This window comes from Trifolium pratense, linkage group LG2, assembly GCF_020283565.1.
Source record: "Trifolium pratense cultivar HEN17-A07 linkage group LG2, ARS_RC_1.1, whole genome shotgun sequence".
In the NCBI taxonomy this organism is placed as follows: Eukaryota; Viridiplantae; Streptophyta; class Magnoliopsida; order Fabales; family Fabaceae; genus Trifolium; species Trifolium pratense.
In genome coordinates, this window is record NC_060060.1 from 13,307,734 (window position 1) to 13,330,848 (window position 23,115).

Genomic DNA, 23,115 nt, shown 5'->3' on the forward strand with positions numbered 1-23,115 from the left:
AGAAACCAAAAAAAGTTAGCTGCATAGAAATCCATGATGGCAATAATACAAGATCACAATGAATGATGTGGCATGGCGTTAGCTAGATGTTTCTACTGGGACAGTGAGTTGTTTGGTGGGACACCTCCAAAATTGGACTTGCCAAAGCAAGAAAAAAAAGTAAAAAGTCATAGAACAATCTGGTGAATGAATTTTATTTTTTAAAAAAATGTTGGAAGGAAAATGGTGACAATTATTTTTTAATAAATGTTTAGGTGAGTTGAATTTAGAAAATTAATTGGTTAATGAGTTATCTTTAAAATGAATTATTTAAAAGAATTCGAATTCGATTTTTTATAAGAAATTTTTTTTTATCGGATTTTATTTAACTCGTTGCCAAATTTTAAATTAATGAGACTCATTTCCTTATAAATCAGAGGATTATAATATTAAAAATAAAAGTCGTAAAAAAGCTATAAAGTTTAACAAATGCTTACATAGATATTAAATCAATCAAAGAGGTTTTTACGCCAATAACAAAAATTGAACTCACATCATAAAACTCTTTAGGTCATACTCCATGCATGTCAACAAAAAGAGAAAATCTTAGGTAGGAAAAAAAGTTCTTTTAAAATGGCTAGCTAATTGTATGTTTGCCAGAAACGATATTGGCCCATTTGGCCTTAGATGACTTGTAATTTGTAAAAAAGTGTTACTACTTACAATATTGAGGAGCCATTCCTAAATAAGATTTTGGTTGATTAATTAATTAAATCACTATAATGTCTCGTGAGCTTAGCTCGGTTGGCAGGACATTGTATTGTATATGCAGGGGGCGGAGTTTAAATCCCGGTCATCCCACCAATTAATGACGGTTTGATTTAAGTGTGTGGTTAGTTTCAAATCAACTATGCATGAGTTCAATTACGTATATAAGAGAGATGATTCATATACCTATGTCCTAATGTTTTTAGTGGATATGTGGCGTCATCCTATCTTGTAGTTCTGCAGCATTGACGTGCAGTTTTTCTATAGTATACATTACAAAGAAAAATTTGAATTCTCTTAAAATATTTTTCCATCCAAACACACTCTTAAGATTTTAGGTGAAGAAGGGGCGTCTCCATTGACTCGTTGCTTCGGACGCTTTTCCAGACTCTCAACAACTACCATTTATTTGATTTTCCCTAAACATGAGTGTGAATGGTATATCACCTTTCATGTATTCATTTATGTTTACAGGAAGATTTAGTATTCCTGTCAAAAAAAGGAGGATTCAGCATTCAATTCAAGATGTAAGTTAACATGAAATCTCGTATGGCAGGGAAAGCAAGAAACATATTTGCATATTTAAACCTTTATTTTTCTTATTGGTGCAACATTCCTCATTAACTATCACTAGTCCAAGTCATAGTAAAATGGCTTAGGTATACTTCTATTAAGGTATATAAATGGCTTATAGTAATAGCACTAACTCACTAAGCTAAAATTAAGTTCCAATAACTTGTAGTCAAGTAAGTCAAAAAGCTCTTCATATTCCACAAAAACAACATGATCAAGTTGCACTTTCAAAACCTTCTTTTTCAATCACTTTTTGTCAATCTTTTCTCTCTTACTACTATCCTTATCTATCTACATTGTGGTAATGCTGTGAATCTACCAAACAATGAAACAGTCCCAGCAGTCTTTGTGTTTGGTGACTCTGTAGTTGACTCAGGTAATAACAACTACATCAATACCATGGTCAAGTGCGATTTTCTACCTTATGGTCAAGACTTTGGTAGTGGAAATCATCCAACTGGAAGATTCAGCAATGGTTTAGTTCCTTCAGACATCATTGGTACAAAAAATTCTTCTATTCATTTTGTTATACAACGGTTTTAAATTGCGGTTGCAGTTACACACCGACTCTACGAATATTGTAGGAAAATATGGCTAATGCACTCAAAATTGAGGTTGCAATATTAATGCGGAGACCTCAAATTTCTTTATATTGCAGTTATTTGCAAACCGCAATTTAAAACCATTTATAGATTGAAAAAATACTAGGTTGCACTTTTGGACTCATATTTTTCACAAACTTGCGATTTTGGCCTCTTAACTTTTAAAATAACACTTTTGGCCTCCTAACTTTCACAAACTTGCGATTTTGGCCTTCTTGAAAAATTTGCATTGACATGATCAGAAGGCCAAACTTGCAAGTTTGTGAAAATTAGAGGTCAAAAGTGCAATTTATCCTTGAAAAAAAACAGAATGAACATTTTCTTGTTAAGTTTCTTAACAAAAAAATTAATTTTTTCAGCTTCAAAATTTGGAATCAAGAAGCTTTTGCCAGCTTCTCTTGATCCAAAGTTGCAACTTGAAGATCTTCTAACAGGTGTAAGCTTTGCCTCTGGTGGTGCTGGATATGATCCTCTGACTTCTCAATTAGCAGTAATTAACTATGTCTAATACTGAATTTGAATATTTAATTGCATGCATATTTTACATTTTTAGTATATGTTAAAACTAACTATAATTTACCTTTTTTTTGTTATAAGTCTGTGATATCATTGTCAGAACAATTGGACATGTTCAAAAAGTACAAAAATAAGATAAATGAAGCAATTGGAGAAGAGAGAATGAACATGACAATATCAAAGAGTGTATATATTATTTGCATAGGAAGTGATGACATTGCCAATACTTATGCTCAAACACCATATAGGAGATTCAACTATGATATTCCATCATACATAGACTTTTTGGCTTCACAATCCTCAAACTTCTTGCAGGTATGCTCTGTTATAAAAACATAAGCAAATCATTTCTGCACATTCATTTTTTTTTTTTAAAAACTCGGTATCCGGCACAAGAACCGACTAATCTGAGGGGACCAATCCCACCGTCCACTCGCGGGGGGTCCGTTTAAAGCCAGTTTTTTTACTCTGGATGGACTAGCCCACCGAAATTGGCACCAGGGAGAATCGAACCTGAGACCTGGAGAGAAGTACACTTCAAAATCCCAAGCCAACACCACTTGTTTCTGCACTTGTTTGTAAACTTTTAAGTTAATCATTGTAGCTGTTAATAATTAGTCATTAACCAATTTTTAAGTTTTGAATTAGAATTTTGTTTGTAACTTTTTGTTAGTCTAGTGTTATTTATATATACATAATGCAGGAACTCTATGGTTTAGGAGCTAGAAGAATTGGAGTATTAGGTATGCCAAATATAGGGTGTGTGCCTTCACAAAGAACAATTGGAGGAGGCATGGATAGAGGATGTTCAGACTATGAAAACACAGCAGCAAGACTCTTCAACTCCAAACTAGTATCTCAATTGGATGCATTTCAATATAAATTTCCAGAGGCTAAGTTTGTCTATCTTGACATTTACAATCCATTAATGCATATGGTTCAAAACCCTGCTAAATATGGTAATCAAACACAAGCCTTGTGACCTTGTCCTTTTTTTATTCAGAAAATAACACACTAGGATTGCCAACTTTTACCTTTCATAAGTAGATCAATATATGAGCACTTTGTCTATTGTGTAGAAATAAAATAGTTTTGCACATGTGTTTTTCGTCATTCGATCGATAAGTCCTATTATATCTCGTTTGATTTAATAGTGGAAGTTATTGATTCAACTGTGAAAACTAACTTGTGCATGTGAAGTTGGTTGGCATTACATTCAAAAGACTTTTCACATAAAAGGAAAACATTTATTTCATCAAATTCATTTGCATCTTCATATATAGAACATAATGGTTCCACATGCACATTATTATGAAAATGTCCTTTGCCAACCATACTGCATAACACCTAAGTGTATAAAGTCCTAATTATATTACCAATTCCTTAAATGTATGCCTTTATTTATAGAATACGACTCCTCTGAAGGAAGTGAATACTAGTTAGCAAAGTCACTAAGTTAAGGATTGATATTTCACTAGTGAACCATACTGCATTCATGATTTGTCAGGATCTGGATTTCCTGCTGGAGGGAATGCTGCAGTTACACGCAATAATGTATAATAGCCGTTGATTTAAGATCTGACGGTCTAAATCAAACATTCAAAAATCAATTTTGACCGTTGAGTATGATCGGACGGACGAAAACAGTTACTGTGTGACGCAGTAACTACAGCATATCTGTTTCTGATTTGTCACACATGTGCATATATATTATCAGCTATTGATTTATTTATCAATATTTGATATTATTCGGTTTACTCGAAATTATATAGTAACAAAGTTCTCCATTTTGTAGAGAACTATAAAGATCTCTACTCTAAGGATTCAGATTTCCTGCAATGGGAAAAACATGTATTTACATGCAGTTTTCGATCTCAACAGTTAATTTGAAATCAACCGGTTTAGAATACTCAATAACAAAATTAGTTTAAAACAATATAGACAGTTAATTTGAGATCAGACAGTTGAGATCGAAATTATGTGACACATTAATACACAAAATTCGGATTTCAAGTAGTGTAATTTTCTTATGTTTGATTCTTTTCTCATTGTATTTGGTGCATGGTTTAGGTTTTGAAGTAGCAGACACAGGATGTTGTGGAACAGGAGCCATAGAAGTAAGCATATTGTGTAACCGTTACAGCTTAGACATATGTTCAAACCCTTCAAGCTATATATTCTGGGACAGTTACCATCCTACACAAGAGGCATATAATTTGCTTTGTTCAATGGTCCTTGATCACAAAATCAATGACTTCTTCTAGACCAATTTCAGTCTCATTCTTGCTTCTACTTTCAACATTTTTTCTTCCTGTTTTGAAGTGGCCATGATAATCAATTTGTCTCAAATTGTCCTTGTTTTGGAAAATAATTGGCAAAGAGAAATTAATTTGGAACAATTTATTTCTCCAAACGACTTATAATTTGAAACGGATGGAATATAAGTTCATCCACTATAAACTAGCTTATCAGCTATCTGCTATTTTATTTTATTTTAGTAACTCTTTGACAGATAAAGTATTTTGTTGAACAGAGTTACTATATTCGTTTACCATATTCATTTGCTATTTTGAAAATGAAATTCTAATATTTATATTTGCTACACTTATAAATTAATGTTGTCACTTGCATCCTATCTGTAATAGCCTAATGTGTCTACAAAATCTGAATATTTTTTATGGTTATTGTCTTTCCTTAATGATATCAGAATTGATAGGTCAATCAATTAGGAATACTAAACATGGTCATCTTAATACTTACTCCCTCCGACCTTAATTATAAGCAAATAGTTTGCTTATGATTAAGACCGGAGAAAGTATTTAGTTGGAGTTTGATTTCAATTTTAGAATTACTGAATAGTGATGATCTCTTGAGCAAAATGTTCATTCTTAACATTGCCTTCATCAGCTGAAAATACAAATTCTTGAATAACTGGATCTGATGGAGTGTAGTCTTTGCTTTTGCCCCAAGCAACAAGGTATAGGCCCAAACAAGTGATAACAGCACCTATAACCCTGCAATATATATATCATATTCTATTACTACTCCCTCTAACCATAATTATAAGCAGAATTTCACTTTTCAGATTCATTGAATAATTAATGTATTTGTTCTATATTATAAACTACATACTTTTGATTATGTACTTGATTATTTATATGATTACCTTCCAAGGAACAATTCTTCCGCCAAAATGAAGTATCCCAAGATAGCAACAATTACTGTGCATAAAGGACTAACCGCTGTTACAAATACTGGGCCTCTAGATTTCACCACTACTCCTTGCACAAAATATAACACCCCTGAGCAGACTATACCCTGTATGCCAAAATGATATATTGAGCAATCATTAGAATCTTATATTTATGAGCAGAAGAAATAGTATTTTTGAATAGTTTAGGCGGTATAACTTACAGTGTAAACAATAGACAACAATCTCATATCCCATTTTATATACCAAACTGAAGGATTACACCATTCCATAATCATAGCCACTACTGCAGTTTCAAGTGTGCCCAAAAAACATATCCATGAGGCAAGAGAGAGTGGTGCAGGATAGGTTTTAAGGGTAATAGCCTAGAGAATTATACAAAGTTTTGTCAGTACACAAGCAAAGTAAAACAATAATAATAAGTTTAAGGCCAAATAGCATTTTTGGCCTCCTAACTTTAGCTCATTTTGCAAAAGGTTAGCCGCACTGATTTTGTTCAAGTCAACGCACATGTGGACAATGAATCACATGCCACGTCGGCATGTCATGTGAGTCACTATCCACGTGTGCATTGACTTAGTCAAAATCAGTGGTACCTACCTTTTGCAAAAGGTGCTAAAGTTAGGGGCCAAAAGTGCTATTTTTTTTTTTTGAATGGCAACCAATAGTGTTAATATGAAGCTTCTTCAAAAAAAATTAATTAGTGTTAATATGAAAGTTAGGGGGCCAAAAGTTTGTGAAAGTTAAAAGAATCGAAAATACAATTTAGCCTAAGTTTAATTGTTAATGAAGTTTAATAATAACTCACTTGAACGATCACAAAACAAGCACAACTAAAGCATCCTAATGCAATCATTATAGAGCCAGCTACTACAGGTTGAGTATTGGTCTCATCAGTATGCTGGTTATGACTATTGCCTCCAAATGTCCCTAAAAGTACAGGGCCTTTAATTAGAGTCATCACCATTGCACCTGAAACAGATGCTATGGTTCCCACCACTTTTGCTTGGCTCCTTATACATTTTACCTTTATCTTCTCAAGCCTAATTATACAGAACAAAAAAATTGTCTAACTTATATTGTCAAGAACTCAAAAATAACATGTTATCCCTCCATGACAAAATATAAGCAAAGTTACTTTTTAGATTTATTGTATAATTGATTAATGTATCTGATCAATTTACTTTTTAAATTTATTGCATGGTTGACTAATTTATCTAGTGAGACCAAATACATTAATCATACAATAAATTTAAAAAATAATTTTTGTTTATATTTTGTCACGGATGGAGTATATCTGTATATGTATACGATCTAATTTGAAAACTTTGTTGCTAGAAGAGTGAAAATATATAATGCTTAGTTATTTTACCTAAAAATGCAGGCCAAGATAAAGGCACTGGCAGGAAGGATATTGGTCATGGCAGCTGCAAAGGTTGCTGTTGTGTACTTCATCCCTAAAAAATACAAATTTTGACCAATAACAGGTCTGCATGTGATAAAAAGTAAACATTAAATTTAAGTGAAAATATGTTCATTAATTAATCAATGAGACTATGCGTTTAATTAATAATATGTAATTAAAATTACACTTATGTCAATTGAACAATATTTTGTGACACCAAAATTAAATGATTTTTACCAAAAATTAAATAATTAACATTGGTTTTTTCCTTAAAAATATAAATAAATTCATGAATATATTATCATAGTGGCACTAATTACTATTATACAACTATTTTTGAGGGGGTTTGAACTATGATCTTTAAGGTTACAAAGTCAAGTTTATGTCCAAAAAAAAAAAAGGTTACAAAGTCAAGTTCTAACCACCGAGTTGATATGTCTTGGACAAATAATTAACACAATTCAATTAGCAATTGGTAACATATGATCTTTCTTATTCTTAATATAAGAAAAAAAAATTATTTTATAAATTCATTGAAAGATTGATATATCTAATTTATGATATAGAAGACTAAATACATCAATGTTTCAATAAAAGATGGAGTAACAAGATTAGATAACTCATTATTATTAACCACTATGGTTTAATTTTCTTTCTTAACCTAAAATTTGAACATTATTAAACACGACTTTCATGCGCTTCAAAGTAAATGTAGATTTCAACATCTAAAATTTGTTTGTTTCAAAAAAAAACATCTAAAATTTGTGATTAATCACATTCAAATTTGCTGTTAATGAAGCTCAATATAATATATATCTAATATTATGACATGCATTAACATTTAAAAAGTTGTCCAATTTAGGTGTCTCTCAAATAACATCTATGTTAAAATTATTACTATTGTATCCAAAAAAAAAATTATTACTCTAGAAAGCTGAGCAACACTATCTTCATGAAGATTGAAAATGTCATTTTAGTCCTTACTTTCCTGCAAAAAATAAAAAGCACAATGCATCATACATACTTAATTTAAATATTGAACACAAAATATATAAAACAAAAACAATACACAAAGGGAGAGAAGTTTACTTATATTTATAGATGTCAAAATAGAGTGCAAAAGGGGTTATGAAAATGAATGCTACAACATGTCGATACACAATAAATACATAATTGCTCATTCCCTTATTCATTGCAGCCTTTGATAAAACATCCATAATTGCATATCCAAATTGCAAAAACACAACTGCTATGAATGGTTTTGCTCTTACAAACCAATGTTGTGTTTCATGTTTCTCCATCTTCTTGTTAGAAAATGGAATGAAATAGTATAATGTAGATATAGCTAATAAGGGGACTAAAAATATTTGTTACCTATAATTTTCTTTCAAACACATTGGTCTTTTAGCAATTATGAATATATACTACTATATACTAAGACAAAAAAAAATACACAAATAAGTGTATCATAAATAGAATCTTAATTTCACTAGAGGTGTGATAAAGTGGCTTAGTGGTTTGGGAGAGGGACATAGGGGTTAGAGTGATAAGAAAATCACAAGTGCAATTCAACTTCACCAACTAACAATGAAACATGCAACTAGCATTTTTCATATATTTTTTTAAAAAAAATCACTTGAAATCTCTTAATTATTTCAATAACTCTCTTTCATTATGTACTGGCTCAATTAAATAGAGCTCTCTATAGGATTTACAATTGCCCTTTTTAATTTGGTTCTAATTTTCAAACATAAAAAATATCAATGACTAATGAGACATAAGAAAACGCAATAGTAAAAAACTAATTCATTATACTATATAGTATAATATTATAAAAATATACATGAATTTTTTTTAGTAATTATAACCTCTTGGTGAAGGCAAAGGTACAAAAAAATAAAAATTGAGCGGTGATTTATTTATTTATTGTTAAATAATGTAGTGGCTACCACCTTAAAAAACAAAATTGTTCGGGACGCGTCATAAATTCCGTCTCAGGTTTATTATTACGGGACGGAAATTATTTTCGTCGCAAAATTCCGTCTTAATTTGATTTTTTTTTAATAGTAAAACTTCGGTCATGCGTATAATATATAATGTTTCTACCAACTGAATTATGCGCACAGAAATTTAAATGGTGATTTATGTACAATAAAAAAAAAAAGACTTCAACACATTATTTAAGGGGGGAAAGGACTAACCGAGAAGATTAATAGCATTGCAAACCTTAATTTCACAGGCATAACAAAGGATTTGTAAGTGATGACTTAACATTATTAAAACCAAACCTTTGTTAGAGAAGAACATAAAACAAATTTGAAGAAGAATGATTACAATGCATTATTCTATTCATTCATCAATGTGTCCGTACGGTCAACTTTGAGAATATTGAAAATGCAACTACATTCAAATAAGCGTGGGATATTCTTGAGAAATGTGAAGAATTTGAGGTTGCAAACTTTAAGAAGACAACTTAAGTTGTTGCGGATGGAATATGATTTATCCGGAACATAATTGGTTGACTTTGACAACAAGATTTGAGGTAGTTATGGTGGTGATAGGCTTTTAGAGTGGTGGTTCACGGTGGCGAATGTACTTACAAAAAATGTTAACATTCAAACACTCAAGTCAGTATGAGATCAAAGTGTGTGAGAGCGAAAAAGTGATTGAATCGTACCTTGGTGCGAAAGCCTTCACACTTATATAGAGGGAGCGATTATAATCGTTAACGTGATAACCAGCATAGAATGTGGAGAACCGTTGAGATCAATCTAACGGTTTAGGACAGAGGGGAGGAAAGGGTTCGTTGTGGAAGGCCCACGAAAATTCCGGTGTAGTGCATAAGTGATCTTGTGTCTCACTTAAGTAACTAATCAAATGAAGAATTCTAGAAAACAAATAACTAATCAAACAGGATTAAAAAGGTTATCACTTGTGCGATACTTATCGTCCAAATTTGACTACATTAATTGTTGTTGTCATAGAGGAATCCAAATATATGACTACCATGGAGATTGAAGAATTTCAATGCTCTTTAACAAAGAGTTTTTGAGAGAAATAAAAAAAAAAATGTCACTGAGCAAGCCCTACAAGCTCAAATCTCAAAGAAGGGTCACAAGGGAAAAGGAAAGAAGAAATATCACAAAGGAGGAAATAGTTGAAATAAATATAACTCGAGAGATGATTTAATCAAGTAGAATATCTTCTTCAAGAAAAGGAAACTCTTAATCAATATAACTCTAGAGATGATTTAATCAAGGAGAAGTAGAAACTCAACAAGAATATTCAATGCTATAACGAGTAAAATCCTGAAATTGTCATATACTGTATGTATTGAGGTTGTGCTCGAGTTCTAGAACTTGAATGTGCAAAGGAATTCAAGGGGGGCATGAGAAAATTAGGGTGTGAACAAAGAAATTCTATTAAAAAAAGTTGGGCTTTTTAAGTTGGGCCACAAGTTTTTGTTTTTGCACCCCCTACTCGACTTGTAACAAAGGAAAAGAAAATGTGGGAAATATCTCTTGGCAGCATAAGAAAACCACCCCCAAGAATATGTTAACGTTATGTCATGTATTAGTACTACAAGTAACAACACAAATATAATAGTCAGTGCTTCGATCTTATGCAAAGGCCTTATTAAATTTTTGTTTCAAAGTGTTTTTTTCTTGTTGAATTGGTTACGAAATTAATTTTATGCATGCCAAGTTGATGATCCAACTCGACCCTTGATTTCTCTAGCAGACAAGATGTGATGACGGGGTACAATAATGCAAAGCAAATTAATGATTTTTCAATTCAATTATGTTTTAAAAGTTTATTCACTTTCTCACTTTATCTCCTACACTACATATTACCTAATGGGGTTAATTATATATGGCCATGAACAACAGCTACAATGATGTCCAATATGTCAATGGACGATGGCATGCATCGTCAAGGTCCACCAAAGACGTGAGTGTGAGTGAGTGAGTGGACGCTAATTACGGTTCATGGGTTAAGATGTTTTTATTATTGTGTACTGTATGTTGTTGCAATATTTACAAGGAAGATTAAATAAATATCATATGCGGGGGGATATCTACGAATATGAATTTTAAGCATCAAATTTATGATTTTCTTTCTCCGTGTATTCTCAATCATAGATATATGTTATGCCGTAAAAGAATATCATAGATTTAAAACATAAAAAATCATATGCAAATTTGAATGACCAGTCAAAAAATGACAAAATAATGTGAAAAATATATATATAAAGAACTAAATTATTCATTGAAATCAAGTTAAAGGACTATGAAATTAATTTTGCCAATAAAATTCACACAAAAAAAAGTTGTTATTATGTCAAATTCGGTTATGATTTAGTAATGAAACAACGATTTCACATGGTATGCAATTGGAATGGTATCCGGAAGTCTCAAGCTCCTCACAAAGTGCATCATTTATTTTGGCATCTTTGTCGGGGATGTCTCCCAACGCATTCTCGTTTGTCACAACGGCATGTGGACTGTTTGTTACTATGTCTTATTTGTGATCATGATGGAGAAGACAATTTGCATGTAGTTTTTGAGTGAACACCAACATGAGATAGCTGGCAGGCTGCAGGCCTTGAGGCTATCCTACACAATGACGAGTATCAACCTGAGTCTATAGTTGCTCGAATTTTTGCAACAAGGAGATAGTGGTACAGTAAGGAGTGTTTCAACACTGTTTTGGTGCATTTGGCATTTGGATGACAATAAGTGCTCACCAAGTCGGGTAAGAAGGTCAGCTTTTGTTATGTGGCATGAGTGGTTTTATGTTAATGCACTACAACAACCTTTAACAAAGTTGAATGTAACTAGCAATATATGTCGTGATAATAACATTTGTTACCATGTGGTAATCGCAGCCACAAACCGACATTCATGGTTACGAAAACAACATGTTGAGGTAGTCACACTTGTTTCAACAAAGAAATATCTGGTGTCAATATTACATTTTAATTTGTGATTGTGACTATATTTTTTTGTCCAAATATTTGTGTCCAAACAAGTGTTTCTTATGGAGAGATCCAAATTCATACAATCATACTAGTACACTTAAAATTTTGGCAAAAATACTTTTTGAGGCATTTGAGTCTAAACACCGTTTTAAGTTTGTGCCTTGACACAAACGCAATGTTTAGAAATACTCAAAACATGCATGTGAAAGTAGTGAAACCATGATGGTAAAGTTAAAAAGTTAAATCATCGCAAGTTTTTAAGAATCTTGCTTCATGACCTTATTTGATTCAAGGGTTCATCCTTATTCTTAACTAAGCGTCCCCCACTAACACCCAAAATTTGCCAAATGACACATTAGTACTACATCAAATTATGCTTATGTAGTTTTCAATTTAGCCAAATGATCTTGTCAATTGGTATCTTTTTCATGATCAACCAATATTCCGTAGGGTCCCATGTGACATTTCCATGTATGGGACAAATGAAAATCCAATTTAATCTCACATCTATGTATACCATATAGACAAAACATTGTAGCATAATTGAAAAATGGACGAAGACATAAAATTCAACCTAATGTGAAAAAGTTGTTATCATATGCCTTCTTTAGGGCACTGTCTTGTTTTAGTAACATAGTTTGTACCCATACATAATTCTTTTCCATGATTCATAAAATACTGAAAACTCATAAGTCTCAAATGAGCCAGAAAGACGATTTTTGAATCCACTTTGACATATAAGGTCGAAATTTTTATTAAAAAAGTGTCATGGGATGGAATATAAACTATGTTGAATATTAATAGTGCTGCAACCACCAAGTTTGCTTTTTTCCCGTGACCATTTCTTTTCAAAATTAAACATCTCACTTGTAGATATTAATCTCTTAAATTTTATAATATTCAAATAACCGGTAAAAAATTTCTAAAAATTTTAACACTGCAGCATGTCAAATTCATGTTCAAATCCAAAACATTCGACAATATCATAACATTTAAGCCCTCTTAATTTTCCGCAACCATATAAAACTATCTTCAGTTATACATTTTTTTTTATAAGAATCTTCAGTTATACATTAAACATACTAATACTAATGTTATTTATTTGCCTTCCAGCCATAGCGCAGTTTGTCTCTATAGTAAAAGATTCTGGCCGTGATTTTTTTGTTTATTTAAAATATTATTATGGTCATGGTTTGGTATAAAATAAGATTATATGTGGTCATGGAGTAATCTTAAAGAATTATCTGTGTAATTAATTAATAAAACCGCAACTAATTAATATATAAAAACATTCGTATATTCCATGCAATGCAATAGACCAACTCACATAAAGGCCCGTTAGTGTGCTAATATGAGGTGGATATAGACTTATAGTGGATCACATGGATAGCACAATAGAAATAGAAATATAAGTGCATGTGTAGTTGCAGATTTTTTATTAAAAAAAAAAAAGTTTTTTGGGTTTCAGTGAAAAAAATTAAATATAAAATTTAAAAATAACCCAAGATAAAGTGTAGGTGTATCAACCCTTTTTTGGGTAGAGATGACCTTAGTTTTTATGCCCATTTTACTTCCTTTGAATGTCAAATATAAAATATTTGGTATTATAGGAAGTGTATATTATTATTATCATGTTGCTATGTCGATGTCTTTTTCTTTTTCTTTTTTTTATATTAGTATATCATTTAAAATTATGCAATTATAAAAGTTTATATTAGTATATAGAATGTCAATTGAGCGGAATAGATGTTCACTTCTACTTCCTACCAAACTAATACAATGCTCTACTAAAACGTTTAGAGCAACAATGTATTAATGTTCTGAGATCACATGAGAATGAAACATTACATTTCTACCTAAAATCTTAATATAGTCATCTATCTTATGTATACGTTATTCCTTGTAAAAATAATGTCAATGGTTAACTGATTTAATAATATTATATTAATATTTTTCATTGTTATCAGATTTTAGGTTAGAGTCACATGTGCTCTTAAATAGAGATAAATATTAAAAAAATTGTAAATATTTTTTAAGCTCTGATATTTTTATTGTTTTGAATTGAGACACTATTCTCGCACTATAAATTTTCTTATATAAAAAATAATGAGTTGAAAGATCTATTACGAATTGAGAGATATTTTCTAAATTTTTCTAAATAAGGAGTTGAAAAATATTTTAAAGTAATTACAATATACAATATTTTGAACCCACTTAGGTTGGTCTAATGGTATTGGTTTGGAACCTGTGAGTGTGCTCCTCCTTAAGGTCTTAGGTTTGATGCCAATTTGGATGGGCTAATTTAACTTCTTAAAAAAAACAATATTTTGTACCAATAAAAAAAAATATACAATATTTGTCTCTGTATAAAATGTGAAATTTTGAACCTCGGCTACTTGAAAAAGAAATTATACAATATTTTATTGTTATATATTACTGATATTTATTTATAGGAGAATGTTAATTTGTGCCTTAAGGCACATGTTAAGGAAGCAAAAATAGAAATTATTAAATGGTAATTTGTGCATTTTGACTTTTGAAGCATTAAATTTCTTGTAATGTTAAATTTCTATTTTGCTATATCTTAACATGTGCCCTAAGGACACATGTTAACAAGACCCTTACTTATAATTGCATTATTGACTATGATGATAATGGGAAAAAAGCAAAGGATGGGGGGACCAGTAGTATATCCATCCATGAATCCACATGGACCATAAGCCATGGATAGACAGATTGTAGGGATGTATGGATTGAGTTACGTATATATGCAGCCAGATTGTGTTTGTTTTGTGATGAAGGAGAGAACTTAGAAATTATAGAAAGACACACAACAAGACATAGAAGCAAAAAAGATGAATGACACGTGCCAATGTTAACATGTGCACCTTGTATCACAAGTCGTATTTGAAACAGAGAATGGATGTTTACTGTTCCAACACAGAATATACTACTTCACTTAACATATTCATTAACTCTTCTTAATTGCCTTCTGCTTTTGCTGAACAAACCCATAATTACAATCTGTTTCTCCTTAAATGACGTTATTGGCCTTTTTTACCTTTTTCCTCTCCTTGTTTTGTTTGTTGGTTGGTAGTTTCTACTTTTTCCTTTTTCTTTTCCTTTTCACTTTTAACCTTAATTAACTTCCAACTAACAGCATTTATATTTCTCCATCAACTAACACCAAACCTATCTATCATTCCAAATCTCTAGACTAGATTTTTTTACTCCCTCCTGCTTATACTCACTCACCCACGGTATGATTTATGATTTATCTAACCATTTTACAGTACATAATTTTAAAAAGTCAAGTAATAATCTACAAATATTAGCTCAACGGATAGAAGTATCAAAATTGTTAGATCAGATGTCATGATTGAGAATCGAACTCAAATCCTTCACTTTGTATATGTGAGTTTCTAATGGTTTGACGTCATTTTGTCTATATACAACAAAAAAGGTATAGTAATTAAAAAGATGATGTAACTTTTATGAGTACTTAATTATCTTAAAAAGTATTAATAACTTACTTGATAGTTATGAGAATAATTCGGGAAAACCCGAACTCAGATTATTGTAAAAATAATTATTGGTTAGACTTTACTTATCTCGTGGTCAAACTCTGAATTATCGGGGTGCCTTCCTTTGAGAACTAGATAGTTAATAAGAAAAAATGCTTCAGATTTATGAAAATTATAATGATTAGCGAGTATAGTTGTAAACCAAGATATTAGACTCAAGTGGTTAATGAGTTCCTCCTAGATGATTCGTTTGGGAGAACCCGAGTCGATTCCTAATGAGAATAATTTTTTGTCATACATTACTTACCTCATGGCCGAACTCTGACTACCAGGTCCTGCCTCTCCTGAAAACCAAGGGTTTACATTAAAAGATGAGTACATCAAATATCGTCGGATGAGTTCGACAATAATACAACGGCGGTGACGTGACGACAACAAGGAGCTCCAAGCGGCATTCGAGTTGTGAGACTTTGACAAGAACAAGCTAATCTTGATAAAAGGAGATGTGCACAAGAAACTGTTTCACCATTTTCAGCCTTCTTCTTGATACTTCACGGGTCTTAGACCAAACATAATAAAAGAAGAAAAAAAACTTATTTCATTTATTTGTTTATTCTTTGGCTATTAACCCTCTGGTTTCCGATGGAAGGGAACCCAGATAATTCAAAGTTCGTCCGTGAGGTTAGGAAAGTTTGACCAATAATTATGTCCCACCAAGAATCGAACTTGGATTCTCTCGAACGATCCATCTTATGGGAGCTCATTAACTGCGTGAACCCAAATATCTTAGTTAAAAACTTAGTATTTCATTTGACATGACATAATACACATTAATACATAATAATAGTTTTACAAATATCAAAAACTCACTTTTAGACGAAAATTTATAAGAAGCGGTTTCTTCGAGCATTTTGAAATGCAAAATCGTTTATAATCACATCAACATTAATGTTCTCTAACATATCTTCTCAATTTGCATTAAAAAAAAAATTACTTCTCAATTGACAAAAATGCTCAATTACATAATGAAAGAAATGGAAATAATTGAAAATGAAGATAATCCCAACTCATATTTTTTAGGCTCAGCCTATTCAAGATTGTGGGCTTTGCCCAGGCCCGTTAGCCCGCCCCATTTTGACACCTCTACCTCTATTAGGGTGACCGTTTTAACCCGAGCGATTTCCGATTTTTTTCTTTCTTTTTTTTAAGTTTCGCTGGGCCCGTTTTCGGGCCCTTGTCCACCCTAGATTAGGTACAGTCTACAAATCCCCCTTAACTACAGTATGGAGGAATACCAGCTGTCGCAGTAATAAAAAATCACCTGTATGTACTCCCTCTCCACTACCACTAAACACATTTAGGTACTGTCATGGACAACCCGTTCTCCAGTTCACCTATACATATCACGCCGTTACAGTGCCACACTCCGTGAAACCAACAAATGGCAGTATAGTAATAAAACCACAAAACCAAGGACATTTCCGTCTTTACAACTAAACAGCACATGCTTCCAAACACAACACTGTACACAACACACAGCACCGAACCGAAACTGTGAACATATGAAGAAGAAGAAGAAAGAGAGAGACTAAAAACAAACACAAACACAGAGTACTAGCAATTCACAAGAACAAAGTGCTCCTTCCCGCAAAGCAATGTCTCTCTCTCTGTCATCACCTTAATTCTATGTTCCTTTCGTCATTTTCGTGCAACTAACTTAATTAATCTGCATTTTAGGTTCTTGTTCATAAATTGCTCATTTATTTCACTAAAATTGTTTAATCATGTTTTGTGTTCAGTTACTCTAATTTTATTCTCTTTATTTTCAATTTCATTTTTTATCAAAAAAAAAAAAAGTTCAAAATTTGTGTAGTTTAGTTGTGGATTTCAATTTTCAAAGCTGATTTGTAGTAATGACTTTTTATTTCTTCACTCTCAAGATTTTTTATTCACTTTTTTTTTTTATGTTCAATTATTTTGTTGACTATTTGCTTTTGCTATGTTTTGCAGTGTTCAAGATCTTGTTGAATAAGGCTATATCTAGAAAACATTTTTCAGATGAATGCTTGATCCAGCCTTGAAATCTTCAATTCTTGAGTTATTTTTTCTGCTTAAGAAGTCAATTTAATTTTCTTACCAGAGGTAAAACAAATTTTAGTATTTTATTACAAAGTATAAATAATTTTCATGCATGTTTTTTGTTTTTGGGATATACTATTTTTGTTACTGTTGCTAATGGTGATGATTTAAGATGAAATTGAAGATTATGAATGCAATTTTAGAAACTGATGTTTTGAGGTGATATATATAGTTTGATTTTAGGTTGATTTTCAAAGAGCATGGCGTCGTCGTGGGATCATATGGGGGATTTTGCAAATATAGCGCAATTGACCGGCGTAGATGCTGTGAAGTTAATTGCTATGATTGTGAAAGCTGCAAGTACTGCAAGGATGCATAAGAAAAACTGCAGACAATTTGCAATGCATTTGAAGTTGATTGGGAATTTGTTGGAGCAGCTCAAGATCTCGGAGTTGAAGAGGTACCCTGAAACTAGGGAGCCGTTGGAGCAGCTTGAAGATGCACTCAGAAGGTCTTATATGTTGGTTAATAGTTGTCAAGATCGGAGCTACCTTTATTTGTTGGCGATGGGATGGAATATTGTTTATCAGTTCAGGAAAGCTCAAAATGAAATTGATCGATATCTGCGTCTGGTTCCTCTTATCACTCTTGTCGATAATGCTCGAGTCAGGGTATTTGTTAATCTATTAACTCTTGTTGTGAATTGTATTTTTAGTATTTTCTGTCAGCATAATGAAGCATGTAATGTAAATTAGGATTTAACTCATCAGCGAGGATCGGCATAGTTCATATGTTTTAGCTGCATCTCTTTGGTCCTTTAGATAGATAGAGTTGGTTTTTGGTTTTGGTTTTACTTTTACCCTTTTCAATAAGCAGTACCAAACAAAGAGGTAGTAGCCCGCGCTGTAATAATTGAGCAATAATCAAATCATTTTGTTCCTTTTCCTCATTTTGTGAGAGATGTCTGCACATGTGAGATTGTTGCACAAGTTGCAGCACAATGTTTAAGGATTTTGTATATTTCCCTACATTTGTAAGGACTTTGACCTGTGGTATATTGTTGCTGTAATGGTAGCTTTCGCATTTGTAAATTTGGTCTAAAATGTGGTTGATAACGATTGCTTATCTGAATCATGCAGGAGAGACTTGAAGTTATTGAAAAGGATCAACGTGAATACACATTAGACGACGAGGACCAACAGGCGCAGACGGTTATTTTTAAACCCGATCCTGACAAGGAAGATACTGCAGTACTGAAGAAAACTCTCTCTTGTTCTTATCCCAACTGTACTTTCCCCGAAGCGATTAAAAAAGAAAAGGAAAAGCTTAACCTAGAGCTACAAAGGTCACAAGCAAATTTAGACATGAATCAATGTGAAGTCATTCAACGTTTATTAGAGGTCACCACAGTAGCAGAATATTCTCTTCCAGACAAATGTTCACCTGAAAAAAGTCATAAGAAAGAGAAACACGGTTACTCAAATGCCAATGATGACAAGGGTCATTCATCTGATGAAAAATATCATGCACAAACGGATACTCTTTCGCAATCAAGGTAATTCATTACCCTCTTCTACAACTTAATGTGTTGTTTGTAGGTTCACTTAGGATAACAAGTCAAGCAAAAATCATAATTGTTATTTTTTATAAATTAACCTGCCTGACTATTTTGGTTATTAACTTATATCGACTGTGTTTGGTGCTTATATGTATGGCCTCGGACAGATTTTCTGTTTCCCAAAAGGATGTGATGTCAACGGGAGGTTCATATCAGCAGGAAGATTGGCATACTGATTTACTTGCATGTTGTTCTGAACCGTCTCTTTGTATGTTCTCTCCTACTCGATATTTAAAAAATCGGTCAGCTGCAATAGAATAGTATTTTCATTTTTTCACTCAGAGGTTTATTAGTTATTACCTGTACATTATGGTTCACTATTTCAGCCTTATCAACCGAAAGTGTTCACTTGTTCATTTCCATTATGTCGGCACTACTAATTCAAAACCCCTTAAATTATTAATTTGTCATGAGTTATGCTGAAAAACTCAAGTTATATATAACTGTTAAAGGTGTCTGAGATATGTTCAATTGAAAGGTCTCACTAAGCATAAAAACCCCTTAGTAAAATAATTTTCAAAGATACTTTTCATTTTTAGTAATTCGTGTGACATTTGATCTGCAGGTATGAAGACTTTCTTCTATCCTTGTGGAACATTTTCAAAGATTGCCTCGGTTGTAAAAAACAGGCCTATGTGTAAGTTAGCTATGTTTTAGCATTAAAGTGGTGAATCTACATTTGAGTATTGTTTCTTGCAAACAAAGCTAGAATTTAGTGAATCAAGTTGGTATCTATCTTAACATTATACTATTCGGGTTCAATTTAGATAGTGTACCTTAGTAAAATACATTTGTTGGTTATCATGACTTGTGAAAGAAGATAGCAGTATGAAATCCTAGCAATATCTGCACCTTTTTATGTTTTAAAAACTGAATTGGAATCTTGACGAAATTCACCAATAATGAAGACATGATTTTCAGTAATTCAGATAATGTATATATTTCTCATTGGTTGTTATGCTTACCTTCGATCTAGTTAATTTCAAAGACTTAAAACATTATTGAGGTTCTGTGATTATGATTTCACTTTTGTGTTTGATCAGCTTCTGCAGAAGCATGCAATGAGTTGATGGCATATTCATTAATATTGTCCTGTTGCTGCTATACTTGCTGCATAAGGAGAAAGCTTCGGAAGATGTTGAACATCACGGTAATGATTCCTTCGGAAGATGACTTCTTGTCACCTCTTTATGCCTTGTTTTTGTGGATTTTTATATAGTTTACTTCGTTGAAGATGCATTTAAAATGGATTCACTTTACTTCGAGGGATTTTTATATATTCGATAACCACAACTATTTTTGTAAACATGAAATAGCAGCTGGCTGGCAGTCATTAGCTAGTTTTCAGTTTTTTACCGTCTGTTATGCTTACCATTTCAAAATAAAATCTATTTGTCTAAATTTCGAGGCAAGTTATAAAAATTAATGTATTTGTCAAGCCTTGGCGCAACACTAAGGTTGCTGCCTTGAGACCTAGATTGGAGGTCACAAGTTAAAATACTGGAAACTGTCTACTTGTAGGGGTAAGGCCTACAACACAATGATGTTATTTCGTATTACTCACAGTTACTTTCTATGGTAGGGTGGCTTTGTTGATGATTTTCTCTCTCATTTGATGTGCTGCTGTTGTGCCCTTGTACAAGAATGGAGAGAAGTGGAGATCCGCGGAGTTAGTGGTATGTCCTCGTATTTTTCATCTTGCACGTCGTTCGATTGGATGTAACTTATTGTAAATATCAGTTTACTATGAAATAGTTTTGTAGATTTTTTAGCCCTAAACTTGATGTTGAACCGTTTTGCAGGTTCTGAGAAGACCAAAACAAGTCCTCCACCTTCCCAGTACATGGAATCTTAAGTATCAAATGAAACTATCATTTGGTTGTTTAGTTATTCAAGGGTCCTACAAGACATTAAAATAGAGGCTACTGGAATTCTAACTTGAAGGCAAGAACTATGTATTTTGATTCTCACTATACCTTGCCTCTTTTAAACTATGCATGTATAGTAATTTTATTGTGTTGTATTATACTGCACAAAAGTAGCTTCTAGATTTATCTGGTGTATCATTATTTATATTTTGTTTTCCTGGTTTAATATAAGTTTGAGTTAATTTCTTGGCATATTTTTCGTGATATTTTGTTAGATTTTCTTTGTCTACTTCATTAGACGTAGTTTGTATGTTTGGATTGGCAAAGAGTTTGATGCCCTTGCTATGATTTTGTCAATGTTACCGAAATTCTAATCAGGCACTTAAGTGCTCACTGATGTCTCCTTGGTGAACAAGTCACTTAATTAACAATACCTTGAGGATATGATATTTGAACCTTTTCGAGTATTGCTTGAAACGCGATTGTTTTTGCATTCACATATCTCAAATAATAGTCCAATGTATTCACATACTTAGCCTTTTCAATTTTTCATATTCATTTGTGTAGCTATTATTCTATTCTTCATTTGGTAACATATAGTTTTCATGAATCATGACATTTTAGGGAAATAAAGTGGGTTGAACTTTATGTCGTAATCCAATTTTCATTTAGGGTACAATGTTTTGTTTGGATGAAATTGAGATTAAGTTGGGTTTTAATTTGTCCTATACTTAAAAAAAATGTGACACGGGACCCTCCGGCATATTGGTTGATCATGAAAAAGACACCTAATTGATAAGATAATTTGTCATTTGGCTAAAACAATTAGTTGAAGACAACGTAAGCATAATTTGCTGTATTAGATCTCACCGTGTACGTGTGTTCAAATGCAAATGGCAATTATTGGGTGTTAGTGGGGGACGCTTAGTTAAGGGGTGAACCCTTAAATCAAATAAAGGGTCAGTTTGGATTGTCTAGCTTATGCAAAATAGTTGGTTAAATTCTTGCTACACCAAATTTAGCATCAATCACCACTGAACCAACTAATAATTGGTTAAATTTTCAACTTTATACCATAGTTTCACATGCTTTTACTGATTTGAGTGTTTCTAACCTTTGCGTTGACTTAAAAATTGCACTCCCTGATTTCATATATAAGGATATTTTCTTTCTTTCTAAATTGAGGTGTGGGCAATGGTTGCATTGAAGAGGTCCTTGATATCTTGAATCAATGTATAAGACTTTGTGAAATTTTGGAGTTTACTCCTTTAAAATATGGATGTCAAAGGTGTTTGCTATGGTGTTTGCTATGTAGCTAGAAAAGTCTTAAATCCAAGATCCAAAAGGATGCCTTAGCCTCTAAACTCAACTTTGATGGGGTTACCAGGTTGATTTAAAGTGATTTGAATATAAAATATTTTTTTTTGTTGGTATTTTCATGTAAGAGTGGACTATACAGTAAACCGAAGGTTGAAATCGATCGCAGACGCTGAAATCTACAAATTCTATTTTCAAATAGAATCAATTCAATATAAGTAAAACCAATTCTATTCGAGATAATCCAACATGTCAAAATTAGTTCTACATAAATAAAACGAATTTTGCTTTCTCCAGAAGTGAAACCAAATATACACACCAAACATAGTTGAATCACGTGTTCATTATAAGAAAGATTTCCCCATCACCTCCTACATTTAACCCTTCACCTCTACGAACAACTCAATATTCATATCTTACCTCTTTTATTACTTTAGTCCATCCCTACATTTAATCAAAGTTACAAACCGAAAAACTTAAAACATGATTTTCAAAGTTTAGCCACAGTTTAACCGTGGCTAAATTGGAGAATTTCGGAATGCTTTAGTCAAGTTTTCGGGTAAAATAGTTGCGAACAGGAACAATTTTAGTCAAGTTTTCCGACAATAATTGAAAACCGAAACGATTATAAAAAAATTTCTTAAAAGAAATAGCCACAGTTGAATCGTGGCTAA

The 23,115-nt window shown here is 32.3% G+C and overlaps 3 protein-coding genes across 6 annotated transcripts; 2 read left to right on the plus strand and 1 right to left on the minus strand.

The window, feature by feature from the left end:
• Positions 1 to 1,530: 1,530 nt before the first annotated feature.
• Positions 1,531 to 5,073, plus strand: LOC123904223 (GDSL esterase/lipase EXL3-like). The gene is made up of 5 exons (XM_045953910.1): positions 1,531 to 1,819; positions 2,282 to 2,412; positions 2,520 to 2,753; positions 3,142 to 3,397; positions 4,509 to 5,073. Exons 1-5 carry the CDS (start codon positions 1,531 to 1,533, stop codon positions 4,700 to 4,702), a joined length of 1,104 nt encoding a protein of 367 aa, XP_045809866.1. The 3' UTR covers positions 4,703 to 5,073.
• Positions 5,006 to 8,694, minus strand: LOC123904000 (WAT1-related protein At2g37460-like). Its single transcript, XM_045953698.1, has 7 exons — positions 8,144 to 8,694; positions 7,980 to 8,042; positions 7,022 to 7,138; positions 6,458 to 6,692; positions 5,853 to 6,014; positions 5,605 to 5,756; positions 5,006 to 5,452 (listed from the first exon to the last, which is right to left on the minus strand). Exons 1-7 carry the CDS (start codon positions 8,353 to 8,355, stop codon positions 5,287 to 5,289), a joined length of 1,107 nt encoding a protein of 368 aa, XP_045809654.1. The 5' UTR covers positions 8,356 to 8,694; the 3' UTR covers positions 5,006 to 5,286.
• An 8,229-nt stretch (positions 8,695 to 16,923) lies between these two features.
• On the plus strand, positions 16,924 to 21,378 carry LOC123908423 (protein MID1-COMPLEMENTING ACTIVITY 1-like). 4 transcript variants are annotated; one of them, XM_045959046.1, is made up of 9 exons: positions 16,924 to 17,296; positions 17,570 to 17,701; positions 17,871 to 18,309; positions 18,778 to 19,193; positions 19,364 to 19,464; positions 19,822 to 19,893; positions 20,300 to 20,406; positions 20,839 to 20,932; positions 21,059 to 21,378. In XM_045959046.1, exons 3-9 carry the CDS (start codon positions 17,899 to 17,901, stop codon positions 21,109 to 21,111), a joined length of 1,254 nt encoding a protein of 417 aa, XP_045815002.1. In that variant the 5' UTR covers positions 16,924 to 17,296; positions 17,570 to 17,701; positions 17,871 to 17,898; the 3' UTR covers positions 21,112 to 21,378. The 4 variants fall into 4 exon arrangements, with proteins under 4 accessions (XP_045815002.1, XP_045815003.1, XP_045815004.1 ...); XM_045959047.1 differs by having other exon boundaries at positions 16,924 to 17,216; XM_045959048.1 differs by having other exon boundaries at positions 16,993 to 17,296; positions 17,882 to 18,309.
• The last annotated feature ends 1,737 nt before the right edge of the window (positions 21,379 to 23,115 follow it).